This window comes from Megalops cyprinoides, chromosome 13 (genome assembly GCF_013368585.1).
Source record: "Megalops cyprinoides isolate fMegCyp1 chromosome 13, fMegCyp1.pri, whole genome shotgun sequence".
In the NCBI taxonomy this organism is placed as follows: domain Eukaryota; kingdom Metazoa; phylum Chordata; class Actinopteri; order Elopiformes; family Megalopidae; genus Megalops; species Megalops cyprinoides.
The window spans coordinates 20,107,501-20,122,883 of NC_050595.1; the positions used below are offsets into that span (position 1 = coordinate 20,107,501).

At 45.4% G+C, this 15,383-nt stretch overlaps 1 protein-coding gene across 1 annotated transcript in view; it reads left to right on the forward strand.

Annotated features, from left to right (window-relative positions):
• The window catches only part of LOC118787813 (RNA polymerase II elongation factor ELL), a 35,826-nt gene that overhangs the window by 18,892 nt on the left and 1,551 nt on the right, over positions 1 to 15,383 (forward strand). Inside the window, exons 3-9 of the mRNA XM_036543505.1 lie at positions 2,126 to 2,253; positions 4,302 to 4,465; positions 8,901 to 9,139; positions 10,786 to 10,910; positions 13,493 to 13,607; positions 14,053 to 14,515; positions 15,180 to 15,243. Of these exons, the coding sequence (XP_036399398.1) occupies positions 2,126 to 2,253; positions 4,302 to 4,465; positions 8,901 to 9,139; positions 10,786 to 10,910; positions 13,493 to 13,607; positions 14,053 to 14,515; positions 15,180 to 15,243 (1,298 nt within the window). The remainder of the gene's footprint in view (positions 1 to 2,125; positions 2,254 to 4,301; positions 4,466 to 8,900; positions 9,140 to 10,785; positions 10,911 to 13,492; positions 13,608 to 14,052; positions 14,516 to 15,179; positions 15,244 to 15,383) is intronic.

Below are 15,383 nucleotides of genomic sequence, written 5' to 3' on the forward strand. Positions count from 1 at the left end.
TTGTAAGAAAATTTGATTTTTCTGTTTAAATTCTTGACTTCTCTTGATTTTTCTTTGTGCGTGTCATCAGTTGACACTGGCCTCTGAATGTACTGAGTTTCAGGGAGTCCAGAGCTATTAAGAAGTTGTTTGCCGGGGGTGATTTAGGCTGAGACAGTCTGACTGCAGACCACCCAGCGCTCAGCAGGCATTTCCAATAAAGGGAAGCTGTAGATTTACCTGTTCCGAGGGAATTCTTCCAGATAATGAGCCAAAAAAGGGAGTTAACCACTCTGTCCCCAGATCAACAGTATCCGCTTTGTTTAAAAGGCCACGCTGGGGTCATTATGGGCAGATCTGATACCTGCCGGATATGAAGAAGCCCTGTCCCTTCACCCCTGTCCCCCTGTTTCCCCACCCCCCTGTCCCCCTGTCCCCATCCTCTCGGGTTGTCCCTTTGTCTCCATGCCTATCTATGAGGATGCAGAGTGTGACTCAACATAGTTGGGTGCTGGAGCCTTCACCCCACACCACTGGATAATGGATTAAAAGGATGGCCAACTTGTGTATCCTCATGTGTCTGCATGCATGTGTGTGTATATATCTACGTGTAAATGTTGCTCCTACACATCCTGGAGGTGTTCGTGTTCATAAGTCTGTGCGTGTGCGCTTTTGTCTGTGCGTGTTGTTCTGTGGGTGTGTGTGTGTTTGTGTGTCTCTCTATGTGTGTCTGAGAGTGTGTGTGTCGTTTCTGGCTGTGCCTGGAGGTGCGTCCCTCGGCTGGCTCCTCGGCTCTCTGGTGCGTCTGCCTGGGGACAGCAGAGCCGCTGTGGGGGGGTGCTCTTAAAAACACTGTTTACCCAAGGAGATTTATTTAAGGCTGTGCTGCTGAAGCATGGTACAAACGCCTCCCCTCCCCCTCAGGTGTGTGTGTGTGTGTGTGTGTGTGTGTGTGTGTGTGTGTGTGTGTGTGTGTGTGTGTGTGTGTGTGTGTGTGTGTGTGTGTTTGTGTGCCTTTTGGTGTGTATGTGCACAGTGTGTGTGTGTGTGTGTGGGCACACTCTCTTGTGGCAGACTGGAATACAGCAGACTCCAGTCCACAGAAAACAAAGAGGAGGGCGTTCCTCCCCACCTGAAATGAGAGGCCATTTTGCCCTTATTCCAAGCCCATATCACAGGGGACCGGAGGTCATCACTCGGCCTCTAATGGCCCAGATGAACAGATTCACCAGCCCAGTCCCTTCTTATAAGCGGAGTCTGGTTGCAGTGTAAATTTGGAACATGTCACCCAGTGCCGAACCGGGGGTTTGGAATAGTGAGTGCTGCTCTCAAAACGTAATTGCTTCACCAGGACATAGCATTCAGAAGAGATTTGAGAAGGACATTGCGTTGAGCTGAGTGATGCTGGAAGCAGTGCCTAGGTCTTTCTTCTGTCATGCCATTCATGTAGTGAATTAGCTGTGATGTGGCCTCGTGCTCCTCTGTCATATTTCCTGACCATTAGGGCAGCATTAGCTTTGTGACACAGGTAGTCAGAGGGTGAAGCCTCGCTTGAATTGTATCATGTTTCATTTCATGTACTGGCAACTGTGTAGTTCAGCAGGTTTAGACTTTCTCCTATGCATTTTTAATGGATTGTTACTTACACAGCTCTTGCTGTGGCATGCATTTGTTGCAAATGTATATTCTGATTAATATTGTAATTGTATTCCACACGGTTTAAAATAAAAAATATGTGAATTGTCATAATAAGGGAACAAGATTAACAAATCACTTTAGTTTTGTTGGATAGTTGCTTGTAACCTGGAATTCTAGTACATGGCATAATTTTAAATGTGAGTTTCCATTTATTGACTAATAATATAAATGTTCTGCTCTGGATCTTTGGAGCTTGAAAAAAAACTTACTGGTTCAAATCCCTAGTGGATATCTGTTGTGGTATCCCAGTTGTATTAGGATGATTTCAGTAAACAACCAGATAATATGTAAAATGTAAGCTGTTTACAGTTTCCCTTGACAACAGCACCTGCTAAGCAAATCATAAATGAAGAGGAAAATAATGGTCTGGACTGAAATATACTGAAAATACTGTAACATGCTCTTGACATGCTCTGACCCAAGACTCCCACCTCTCTTGCCTCTCCAGTATATCAAGATCCCCACCCCTTCCTCGGAGTCTCCTGACGGCCTGCGAATCTTCTCTTTCTACCTGTCCAGTGACAGCAAAGACAAGCCTCAGGCCAGCTTCGACTGTATTCAGCAGTATGTCTCTGGGTAAGAGCGAGTCTTTACCTGTAATGCAGGTTTGACTGTATTCACCAGTATACAGTACCAGTCCAAGGTTTGGACACACCTACTTATAGAAGAGTTTTTCTTTATATTTACTATTTTCCACATTTTGGAATAAAAACTATGAAACTATGATACACCATGAAACTCAAGTGGAATTATGCAGTGACCAAAGAAGAAAAATCATTTTTTTTGGAAAGACGTTCACACATAGGCATCAACTTCACCATTTATATTTGCCTAAGAAACAAATTTCAAGCATTTAAAGCACAAGTCTTTAGATCAAAATGTCTTTGAATACAAGTTTCCCATTTTCTTAATCAGGTGTGTCCAAACCTTTGACTGGTACTGTGTATCCGGGTGAGAACCTCTTCTTATGGAATCCGTAATAAAATGCATGGATTATATCTGGAATGGATTACGTTCAGGCTTTTGATCATTGAGTTGGACAACTTGGCAGTTTGCTAGCGTTGAGTCATACCTAATGCTGGCTGATCTGAACATTCAGTACAGAGATAAAAATATTGATCTGTGCTAGGAGAAACATATATCAATATTTGACTGATAAAAATATTTTCAGTTTGATATAAGAACAGATACAGATAGCAGCACTTGCACGGCATATTTATGCATGTTTTTCATAGCTATCGAACCGGCTGAAGTGGCTGTTTTATGTGAACACTGACCAAATGAAGAGTTGTGATGTAGTCATAAAATCATTTATAAATCTATTTCTTAACTGAACAAAACCGTATGTTAATATACAGAATTATACAGAGGAGATATGTATATAGAGGGAGAAAACTGTTTTGTTGTTATCATTAATCTAAATTCCCCTCTCTTGCCTTTAGTCTGTTCACACTGTTTAATTCAGATCAGCCTCATGCAAATACAGCGGAACTCAGTTGTAGTTATCGACAGTCTTGACCGCATCACACCTGTGAAACCCTAATTATTTTAATGATAATGGTCTTACAGAAAAATACTGCACACCAATGTTAGCTATAATTCGGCTGTGTTTATTTGTGTATTTGTGTTGGAATGGCACAGTTTGCCATCACCGATCACCCGATGAGCCTTGTAACGGGACTCTGTCCTGACGGGCTGCCCCAGCTGTAAGAGGAGCTGTGGGAGAGAGACGTGGCATGACGGGACGAGCAAAGCTCTGATCCGGGTTCCGATCAGTGGAAAGAACTGACAGGGGCCGACCTTTGCCCCCACGGTGACATCACGGTAGCTGCGGTCACGCCCGGTGGCGGAGGTGAGGCCAGGAGGGCAGGGCGGCACGGATCTGTTACCCGGCTGTTACTCAAAGGAGACCTGTGTGTTCACAGCGCGGCGGCTGTCTCACGGCCTCACGCCCTCACACAGCCTGTGTACAATGACACGGCTGTGTTAAAGAGGACCCGGGGCTGTTCACTGGAAAATTAGCCCTGGTCTACCTTGCAGCTCTCTGGAGCTTTCTCACGGCACAACAGTGGCTGTTTTTCAGAGGGAATCAATCATTTAAAAGGGAAAAAACACTTCATTAGATGATTTTGATTATACAGTAGCTCTGTTAAAGCCACGAGTGTGTTATGGGTAACTACCCACAAGGGAAGGTGATCTTTGAAGCTGTTACGGTCCCATTATAATTATGCGTATATTTAGTAGAGGCTTTTAATCTACAAGGCTATTGTGGAAAGATACATGCAATACACGTCATTGGATCTGTAAGGGTAATGGCACAGGTACAGAACAGCAGTTAGCACATCTATAATAAAGCAGCAAACTTAAAAAAAAATAGCAAAACAGTGCCAGGATAAGCATATAACCAACCCCATACAGACACCCACATAGCGCTTAAAACTATAATGAAAAACAGTCCTTCCTGAGCTCATGGCATGGAAGGTCCCTTACAGCAAAGGAACTGTAGGACCAGCAGATGAGCAAGCATGACTTTACATCACACTAACACGCGGTGCAGATGCTAACCTACAACACCACATTACACCTCTCTCTTCATTGTTCGATGTGTCTCTCCACCTTCCCAGGGAGGGCAGGGAGCAGCTGGAGTGCCAGGGCAGTATTCAGGACAAGATCACGGTGTGTGCCACCGACGACTCCTACCAGATGACCCGTGAGCGCATGTCCCAGGTGGAGAAGGACATCTGGAGCCGGACGGCCATCGAGATCAAGCCGGGGTCCACCTATCCCAGTGAGTCTCGCTGGGTTTGGGGCGGAGTCGGGGGGCGGAGACGGGGGCGGGGCGGGCAGCTTCACGTACGCCTCAGCGTCGTTTCCATGAAAACACACCTCAGGGGCTGGATTACTTAATGAGATGTTGATCAAATATTTACTTTAACTGGGCGACAGTTACGCATTGTACAGCTGAATGGAGCCATATATAACAGCGAGTATCTCGAGCACATACCCGATTCTCCATGCGCGCCTTCACCTCCCTCAGAGAGGAACAGCTTATGCATCATGTGTCATGGTCAGCTGCTGAACAGCTCCTCTTAAGGACAGTTACACAATGTCCTTAAGGCACACGGGCGGACTTCCGTGAGCGGACGGAAAGAGACGTCTTCGCCTACAGTCTTGTGATGTCACACACTGTTTAAATGAAGGATTTAAGCTAAAGCCTCCTCTCTGAAAGCACAGGGAGCTCTTGTGGTGCAGTACTGTATTTCTGTGGCTGGGGTAATAGCAGAGTCATCTTCCGACATGCCTATAAATACCACCTAGTGTTTTTACAGGGGGGGAAAAAAGAGGAAAACCACCCAATGGTTACGCGAAATCCACAGCAGTAATGGCATGCAGATTTGAGCTTGTCTTTTTTTTATTTGGAGAAACAGAGGGGTTTTGGGGTCACTACCAGCTCACATCGCATGTACATTTTTGGTTCAGTAAATAAAGTTTGCCATTGTCGTTAAGTAAAACCTTTTCCTGGCTAAAGTCATCTATTTGTGTGTTTGGGGGGGAGATAGAGAGGGGGGTGAAGGGTTTAGCCAAGTCAACTTTGTGGTCTTGCTCAATTGCCTGTCATTGTGCTGTTGCAAACGCAGAAATGACTTTGCAACTTCTTGGACACGACCAGTGTATTATTCCTTGTTACTCACATGCCATATAAACATGGACCTCGCAGTTGCATGTTGGGTATTGTAAAGAAGTAAAGTTCATTTCAGCTGTAGGGATGGGAGGAGGTGGATGGAAGAAAGCGGCATTGTCCCTAGAACTAGAACCCCTGGGGCAAGCATTGGTTGGCTGGGAGACCGTGAAGCAGAATTAGTGAAAAGTTTGATCTTGATAATAAGTGAAAAATGATTTGGTCTATGTTAGGGATCAAAGGTCAGCATGAGTCCAGGTTTGACGGTGAATTAAACTCAAGATGGCGATGTACTGAAACATTGTAGAACTGATGCATTAGGACAAAGAGCGTTGCAGTTACATTGAATAAGCCCCCCCAACTGTCAGGCTTGACTTGTGTGTGTGTGTGTGTGTGTGTGTGTGTGTGTGTGTGTGTGGCTAACTGAGTAAGGTCAAACTGACGCAGAGCTGGCAATCCAGGCGACAGTGGGAATCAGAACCTGCCATGCAGTCTCCTTACACACCACTACAGAAGAAGAGAAGCCTCTAATTTACCACGGCCCTTTCACACACTGAGAGCTCCGTCATGCGCTTCTACTGCGAAAAAACTATTACTTTCAAACCATCATAAGCGCTAAAAACAGTGCGCAGACGTTTGTCTCATTTTAAACACTGGTTTTTAAAAAAAAAAGCAAAGAAAAACAAGCCTTCCCGAGTGTGACGTGGGGGCAAGCTGAATCAAGCCATTGTTTTCCTGAAGAATTCATTCTGCCCCAGCTAGTTTAAAGTATGCGAAAGTAAGATATTGTACTATGGAGTTACGCAATGATTTGTGTCTTGGCCTGGCATGGTCGTTTTGACAAGTCCCAGAGCTGTGCGAGTGCTCCCCTGGTGCGCTTTTGTGTGTTTTGGCCTAGTTCTTGCGTAACTCTGAGAGCACGGTGCGCGCCACGAACAGATCCGACCGCGGGGACAGATTTGATGGGGATTGGATCAACGCTCATTCAGGATGGCCTCGGCTATCAGCGGTCACGTAGGGGCCCGTGGCAGCCTCATTCTCGTTTATATGCTGCTGTTCATTAAAAAAAAAAAAAGAAGAACGTGTCCGAACAGATTGTTTAGCTGCGTATTTTCATTGGCAGCGTTAGTCACACAAAGCACACGTATTAATGTGCAGTGGGTAATGACTTTAATCAATCTCAATCAATTTGACATAGTTTCCTGCTTCTCCCGGAGGTGTTATATAAAGGTGGTGGTGTCGGGGAGAAGCGTTGCGCGATCTCAGCACGGCACCCAGGGAAAGCAGCTCCTGTCTCCGCCGTCCTATGGCGACCTTCAGAGCGCAGCTTAAACTTTAATGAGATTATGGCTGTGAACTGTCTGTAAGTAGCGCCGTATCTCCTTACAGTGAGTGCTGGTCTCCGATGAATGAATGCTTCCAACGGCCAGAGAAAGGCCCCCTGTTCGAGGCGATTTAGCGGCCTTTATATGGCCTGTTGTTAGCACAGGAGCACTGTGCTAACCGTTTTTACGCAATCTCATCGTGACAGTGTAGTGAACGGAAGATGGGGCCACAGATTTACAGTAATATCAGTTGCGCACCTCAGCTGTTGTTTTAGGGTTCTTCTTAATTGGGGCTTGAGATTAGTTTCAAGTTTTCCGGGAGAAAGTGGGTAAGTATCGGAAAGCTGGACGCACCAAGCACACAGCAAGTCAGGAGCCCTAACGAGACTGCTTCATAAATGCTTTCGGACGTCCAACTGAATGTTCACCCTGGGTTTTATTTTGTCATGGAGCCAGCTGACAGTGTGCGTGCCTTCGAACACGCATGTGCCTCGCCACCCGAACGTGTTTGTTATATGTCCGTTTCCCGCTTCTCGCGGCGAGCCACGCGTGATGTTTGCCCGCCGTTTGTGCGTGAGGAGGGTGAAGTGGGACCAGAGCCTCTTCCCCGAGGGCCTCGCTTCACCTCTGGAACCGTCAGCACGCAGAACAGCAGAGGCTAGGGTTACTGAACTCGTGAAACTTTGAAGAAAGGCGCGTCGCTCCTTCCACGTCACGGTGGAATTCCGCAGAGCCTTCTACCCTGTCAGCCTGGAATGCACTCTGTCTCTGACCTCTACCTGGGGGCTGTCCCTGAGTGGGGAGCCTGAAATGCCCAACATCTGCTGTGACTCAGAAGAGAAACGTGGCTCAGAAGAGGTGTAAGAAATCTACCAAAGGCAACATGTAGGCACCACTAAAAATCAGCAGGTGTCCTTAGCTTTTAAAGGCTAGATAGATGCGGATGTTATTAACATAAATACACTGGTGACTGCTGAACTGCTGAAAGGAATGCTTAATTTACCTTTAGGTAACGCTCAAAAAGACCTTGAGCAAATCATAAGTGTAAGTGCATTTAAGTGTGAATCAGTGAAGGACAGGTAGTTAATTTAATTCAGTGCGTAACATACTTTCCAGGACAAGTAGGAAGATGAAGTCAGTCAGTTCCTCATTGGCCCCCTAGTGGTGGAATGAACTTCCTGTAACTTCAAGAACTATAGAATTATTCCAGTGTTGTCTTAGATCGACACAAATCTGTACAGACTTCAGTTTGATTCTCAGAACTACCATGCCTAGAAACTGATAACTCCACTCTTGAGAGAAAAGATCATTGTTAGGATCTGGGTTCATGTTAATGAGATGTAATTAAGTAGTTTGCTGTTTGGAATAATTGTTCTGAGCTGTGATTTTCCTGTTGTACACACACAGATCTTGATATCTGTTCAGTATAGGCCTGGCTGTTCTGGTCATATGTTCTTGTTGTTGTTGTAGTTTCTGTGATATGTATGTACTGTGCAATGTCACATTAGCCTTATAAGTCACTCTATAAAAGAGTGTCTGCCAAATAAACTCTTTAATAATAGAAGCAGGAGCTGGAAAGAACAGGTTTGGCCCAGGACAGAGTCCAACAGCGGAAATGTGGAGGCTGACCTCTGTTCCTCAAGAAGTTTTAGAGGGCTTCTTGTTTGTTTGTTTAAAGGGTGTTAGCACAGTGACGTGGTATCTCCATCTTTGATTCTCAGCTATAGGAACGGGATGCAGAAAGGTGCAAGCCTTTTGCATCCAAAAATCTTCATGAACAAACAGAACTGCACACAGTAAAAGCTCATATTCAGAAGCAGCTGACCACAAATAAAAACAGACATGGGGCCAGCAGAGACCCTGATGGACTTACCACAAGGGGAGAGGGAGGAACTAAGCTTAATGAATTCATAATTACAGGACGTAATGCATGCCAGGATTCAGCCCACGCCAACATGAGGCTGATGGCCTCACCCATCCATCAGTCAGAGTTTACCCAGTGTAACCCAGTTAGGAGAGGTACTTGAGTTATAGAGAGGCACAGCAAAATTCAGATACAACATGAGGAGTGGCATTGAAATAAATGAAATTAAAACTATGCTGATTTGATACCCTGGGTTGTGAACAGAGATGTCCTAAATGCAGATCCATTACTGTGTATTTGACTTTGAATTGTTAATCACTGCTAATTATATCTGACTGATCTGCTCTGCTTTCAGGTAAATGTGTTAAAATTCAGAAGAAGGGGCCACCCTCAACTCCGGACAGCCTCCACAAGTACTCACCTAACAACAAGAGGGGCGGGGCGCTCTCGTCTGTGGCCAATCGGCCGCTCAGAGACCGCGTCATCCACCTGCTGGCGCTGAAGCCCTACAGGAAGCCGGAGCTGCTCCTGTGGCTGGAGCGCGACAGAGCCAGCCCCAAAGACAAGGCTGACCTGGGATCAGTGCTGGAGGAGGTGAGGCCTGTTGCTGCGCATGCACACAGCCATAAGAGGGCGATAGATCTAACCACTAGGGGCAGTTTCTTCCTAAATAACAGTTTTAAATAGGCATTTTTGATAACTTTCACATCATAATGAGTCTGAAGGTCCTTACAGTTAACCAAGAATGAGAGGAAAATGTACAATCACTTAAATTAGTTACCCAAGGACAAAACAGCAACAGATACTGAGACACAAGGGATTGCATATTCAGCAGGAATAATGTGAACAATACTGAAAATATCTCATAACTGCTAAGTTGACATAAATTCAGAAAGTATATCATCCACTGTTACATGGTTATTTATAAATGTGGTACCCAACACACATCATCCTGAAAACTCTGCCATACCTATTATTGTTAAGCTGTGCTGAAAAATGTCTGATCCATATTAATGAGCTCTGTTTGTGTTACTATGGCGAAGCGGTTTCCCCACTCCTGATGGGTTTGTTCAGAATAGCGCTGAGAGACGGTGCGGTTGTATATCAGCGAGAATCAAATCTCAGCACAGCACCTGTTCCAACAGTCACAGGCTGATAACAGTGGGGCGAATAGGTACTCTTCTGCTCGGCAACTCCTTGTTTAAAAATGAATCCTCCCTGCACTTCACCGTAGCTGCTGAGGGGGTGGGAGAGGTGACGGTTTTGGGGTTGGGTGAGACGCGACAGAAAAATGATGATCTCAGCCAGGAGGGTTCTTGGGTACCGCTGCTCCTGTGTAAATTTGGGAAGAGTCCCTCCGCTGTGATTAGCGGGGAAGGCAGCGCCTCGCTGTAATTAGGCCTCGAGCTGTAATTATGTGTGGAGGAGACGCGGCGTGTTTCGGCAGGGGATGGGAGAGAGCTCTCTCGACCGCACCGGCAGGGGCTGGGGGCTGTGCTGAGGGATTGATGTTCCCAGATCTTTCGGGAGATGAATTCTAGGTAAATCCAAAGAAGGGGGTGATGTTCAGGACCAGGGAGATGAGGGCCAGAGATTTCTGGGTTTAGGGTAGCAGGGGTATGTGCACTTCAGAATGGCCTAAACAGAGGCGCGTGTCAGCTACACATGCCCATGAAAGACTGTTCTAATTTATGGAGGTGTTGGAGATACTCTTACTGAAACTGATTTTTTTTCTTCTGCATAAACCATGAATAATTTAGCACTGTGGCTAATTATCCCAATATAATGCATGCTGGTGCATGTGAATTATTCATCTGAAGAATTAATACCCATCACTCTCGCATTTTAATAACCAAAGCCAGTAAGTGTATATGCACAGCTAATTCTGAAGAGGGCTTTTATCAGGCATCGTGATGCTACATAGCGGACTAACGATCTGTTAAAATGATTAATTGAAGGTGAAGATTCAACTACAGAACTGTGTAAAACATGCAGGGGAATAAATCTCTCGCATAACACATGCCATGTATGTGTGTGTGTGAGGTGGGGGGAAAAAAATTATGAAAAAACTTTGGCAAACAAGATGGTTTGAAACCTGTTAGGGCCTCTAGCCTGGAGCTGTGTCAGGTAATGGGAGGTCATTTTGTTAGTGATTATACAGTGTTCAGAAGGTTCCATTTCCCATGCTCCTTAGCTTTGAGGACAGGAGATGAGGTGTTGTTCTTGTGTGTCCGTTGCAGGTCGCTAAACTGAATCCTAAGGACAGCAGCTTCACACTGAAGGATGAGTTCTACAAACAGGTCCAGAAGGACTGGCCCGCGTACCACGAGGAGGAGCGGCAGCTGCTCCACAGGCTGCTGACCAGGTGGGCCGCTGCGTTCAACTGCGTTTGTCTGGTCCTTAACATTTACCTCTCTGCTGAACACATCAGAAACCTGTCTGTGCCTGCCTGAACAAGAAAACCATTAAAGAGGTACGTGGAAGGTTAAAGGGCGATTGAGGCTTTCACAGTAGATTCCAGTCCTCCACAGCCTCAACTGCCTGTGGAAATTACTGTAAAATTAGGGCAAAAAATTCTCTGGTGTTTATCGCACTGTTACATTACATTACATTACATGCATGACCTCCAGCATAAAATCGCATTATGTTATTTTTTTTAGATATTATTGAACATAGAACATATATAGAACATATATTTTATATATTATTGAAGATGTTTGACAAAAAAAAAATTCATAGTCTATTACCATTGTGGGGTGAGACACTGTACTGTTACCTCATTGTGTTGAAGAGAAATGTAACAAATATGCACGTAAACCATATCCCATGTTTGTTCAGTAAGAATCCTTTCAGGGTTGAATCTATACACTATTTAATCTGTTAAGTATACATAATAATAATCAACAAGGCAGCAGCTGTCAACAAACTGCATGAAAGAGGAGATTGTCAGTTGGACTGTTCCCACGATCAGTATTTGCGTACCTCTACGTGGTAGACCATTGTAAAACAATTAGGCCATAGATCCCACATGTAGTCCATAAATCTTCCTTACCGTCTGTAAGACAGACTGAGCAGTTATTGTAGCCATGGCAGGCTCACATGGGGCCTGCAGAAGCCTGGTCATACCTCGCAATTGCACTGAGGGTAAAAAAAAAAAAAAACTGTAGAACATGCATTCAGAGTCTGGTGCGCACAGCCTAAGCTAAACGCTTCTCCTTTCCCTAAAGGAAAGAAGGAGCAGCTTAAAGTCTGCAGTTCTGTGTTTCTCAGTGTCACGTGCCGTGCCAGAATTGCAGCCTGAGTGTGTTTTTAATAACTTTAATAACTTTTACTTTGCAATACCAGGCTTATTCCTTAAACCACCAGATTTCAGATGTTTTGAGCATTAGAAAGTGAAACCAATAATTTCCTTTAAATAGCACTTACTCTTCTCAGTGTTTTGTTTTCCCTGAACTGATGCACTCATGGAATATTCCCATGTGTATTTAATTGGTTTTACACTCAGAAATGTTCTTTTGTCAATCTGGTTTCCGATCGATTGACATAGGTTTTTTCACATCTTGTATTAAGGATTGTCAAGATGACTTTATTAATAAAAAATAATTACTAAAAGAGGAGATAATAATAATTTTACTGCCGTCAGTATTACCAACTGTAATTGTTCCGGAAGCCCAGCAGAAGCCCGGCAGAACTCATTACAATGGGAGAAAAGTCTGCTGCTGACGTCAGTCTTCGGCCAAATATAAGCCTTTTGCCTCATTTGCCTTCAGTGCTTTGGGAGGCATACTTCCTCTTACCTATCTGCAGTGCAAAAATAAGTCTGGGCTTACGTATTATCTGCAATGAGGACCTGAGAACAGAATAAGATCCATTTGAGCGTGCGCTGTCTGAGACAAATATCAGAAATGAACTTGATCAGTTTCGTTTGACTGAATTTTCACCCCATTTTCACCCCTTCCATTTTCTCTCTGTCTTTTTAAAAGGCGTGTAACGGGTTCTACCCATCCTATTGTTCCAAAAATATAACCGAGCGGTTCTTGCCCAGGACGACCGTTTAGTTTAACTTTTGTAGAGGTTTCCCCCCTCACACAAAAGGCACAAACCTCAGTCGCTTGATTGGACAATAAAAGTGACAAATATGGGTCATAAGGGACAGCCGGCTTCCCCTCGTGATAATGGTGTGGTATATGTGAGGAAGGAGCTGGAGGAAGCAGATTTCGGGCAGGGGGGCATTTCTGCGCAGACAGAGGCGCCTGGCAGCGTTGTTTTATGCCCCTCACCCTGTACAGCCGCACCAGTGGGCGCTGCGCGGCGCTCGCCTCCGGCAGATGTTATCTGGGATGGGAAACCATGGCAGAAAGTGACCTACCCTGTCTAGACATGTTGGTTAGGCCATCACCTCAGCATACCTGTCTTTGCTAGTAGCTCATTAGAGGATACAAATCCAGAAAGCGTCTCTGAGTTTTCCCTTACATGCATGCATGCATGCATGTGTCTCTCTGTCACTCACACACACACACACGCACACACACACTCACACAGATATACATACATACATGTATACATACATACATACATACATACAGTACATATGTGTGTGTAGGCTCGTTTTTAACTTACTGGACTGAAAAAGCAAGGTTTCAGAGCTACTTGACAGTCTATTTTAAGCAATGCTAAACAGTGCAAAATGGACTTTGATCCCAAAGTTAAACTGTGACCATAGTTTTTTCCTGTTTTTTTTTTTTTTCTTCCCTTGAATATGACCCCACCTCTTTGGGTCTGTGTATTCAAGAAACTGCGAATTAGAAGTTGAGTTTATTTTCAATTGCAAACATAGCCTCCACTTCAGAACCAATTGCTACTTCTCTTGACGAGTTTGGAGAAACTTGAAGGCACATATGGAATGGAATTTGATTTTTTTTCTTCTTCCCCGAACTTATTTTCCAGGAAGCTGCAGCCACTCGGCAATGGCCAATCAAAGAGTCTCCAATCAAACCCCGCATTCAGCAAAACCTCAGGGGAACCTCCTGCGCATCTCAGCCCCGTTAAGAATCTGGCTGTGGTAATTACACTCATGCTGCCTTGCATACACACTGCTTATTCCTCAAGCATGTCGAGAATGCGTGGGAAACGCTACATTATTTTTTTTTTACAGGCAATATAAATCATTACAGCACGGTGTGACATGGTAGACATTGGGTCACGTGCCTTACAAAAACAATGAGATGCTGCAGTCAGTTCTGTTACAGTGGGATGCTAGAATAAGTTTTGTTACAGCCTTTTCAAAAACGGTGAGCTGCTGGAATCAGTTTTGTTACAACCTTTACAAAAAAAGTGAGATGCTGGAATCAGTTATGTTCTGGACTTAACAAAACACTGCGAAATGCTTGAGATAGTTCTATTATAGCCTTTAGAAAGACTGTGAGATGCTTCAGTCAGTTCCCTTACCGCCTTCATAAAGAAGTGAGTGTAAACTGGAAGCCTTTTCTCTCATCTGTTTCTCTCAGAAACGCCCAGTGCCTTCTGACCCACTGGAAAATCAGGCTCAGAAGAAGCCCAGAGTGCCAGAGCAGCATCAGCATCCACAGCCCGTCTCCAACGGACTCCCACACGGAGGCCAGGCTGCCCCTGCCCCAGTTGCCTCCAGTTTACACACCAAGACTGAGTTTCAGAGGACAAGTAACCACACGTCGGAGAGCCAAAATGGCTTCCTTCCGAAGCACAAGCTCAGCAGCTCCTCTGATGGTCAGAAGCTGGAGCGAGCCAAGCAGCACCCCCTGCTGACCAGCCCCAAGCCCCCCCGGACTGAATCCTCTGTCTGCACTGACCAGCAGCTCGCCAATGGCCAGCACAAGAAGAAGAAGTCCAAGAAGCACAAGGAGAAGGAGAGGGAGCGCTTGAAAGACAGCGAGAAGAACGAGTGGCTGGAGGCCAGCCCTGACCTCAAGCACAATCAGGAAAACCTGAAAGGTAAGAGAACACGCGTGCGCGCGCACACACACACACACACACACACACACACACACACACACACACAGACACATATCCATACATGAAAAAGACAGCAAAAAGACAACTCAAAGTGACACATATACACACACGTGCTCACAAACACATTCATGGCTGAACACACACATGGGCGTACTTACACACTCTCACACATGTATGCACACACATATACACATACACAGTCACACACACATGCGCATACACACAAATGTACAGAAACCTCTTCTACCTGCGGAAGTCTCTGATGCATCTGTAAAAGCACCACCCTTCCGTCTAAGCTAGGTGGGAACTTGGTGTTCCAGCTGGACACGAATAAAGCAGGGATTTTAAGAGCGTATTTAATTGTGTCAAGTGTGTGGGCAGTGGATACTCCAGGGCAGGATTCTGCCAGGCCATTAATGATTGACTCAGTAACAGCTGTGCCGGTGCATTAGGTCTCGAGGCAGAGCCCTCCCCCACGCCCGATTCCTTCCCCAGTCTGAAGAGCTGCGGTCACGGTCGGCCTGGAAACAGCTCGGCAGCCAGGGCCTGTGATAAAACGATTTGGCCGGCCTTGATTGTGGTGTTTATCACGTTTGCGCGAGCGGATTGCTCTTAACTTTCCCGTGTGTGTGTTTACCCACAGAGCACGAACGTGCAAACACACCTGTCACTCCGACGTCCCCAGCCGAGCTGACCGACTACCTGCTGTGAGTACTGACCGAGTACACAGGGTGGGAGCACTGACTATGAGTACTGAATGAGTACATGGGGTGGGGGGGTTACTTTTGGTCATCATATTCATGTATTATTCCCATCCTTCACAAACGTCCTGTGGAGCTTTCCTTAA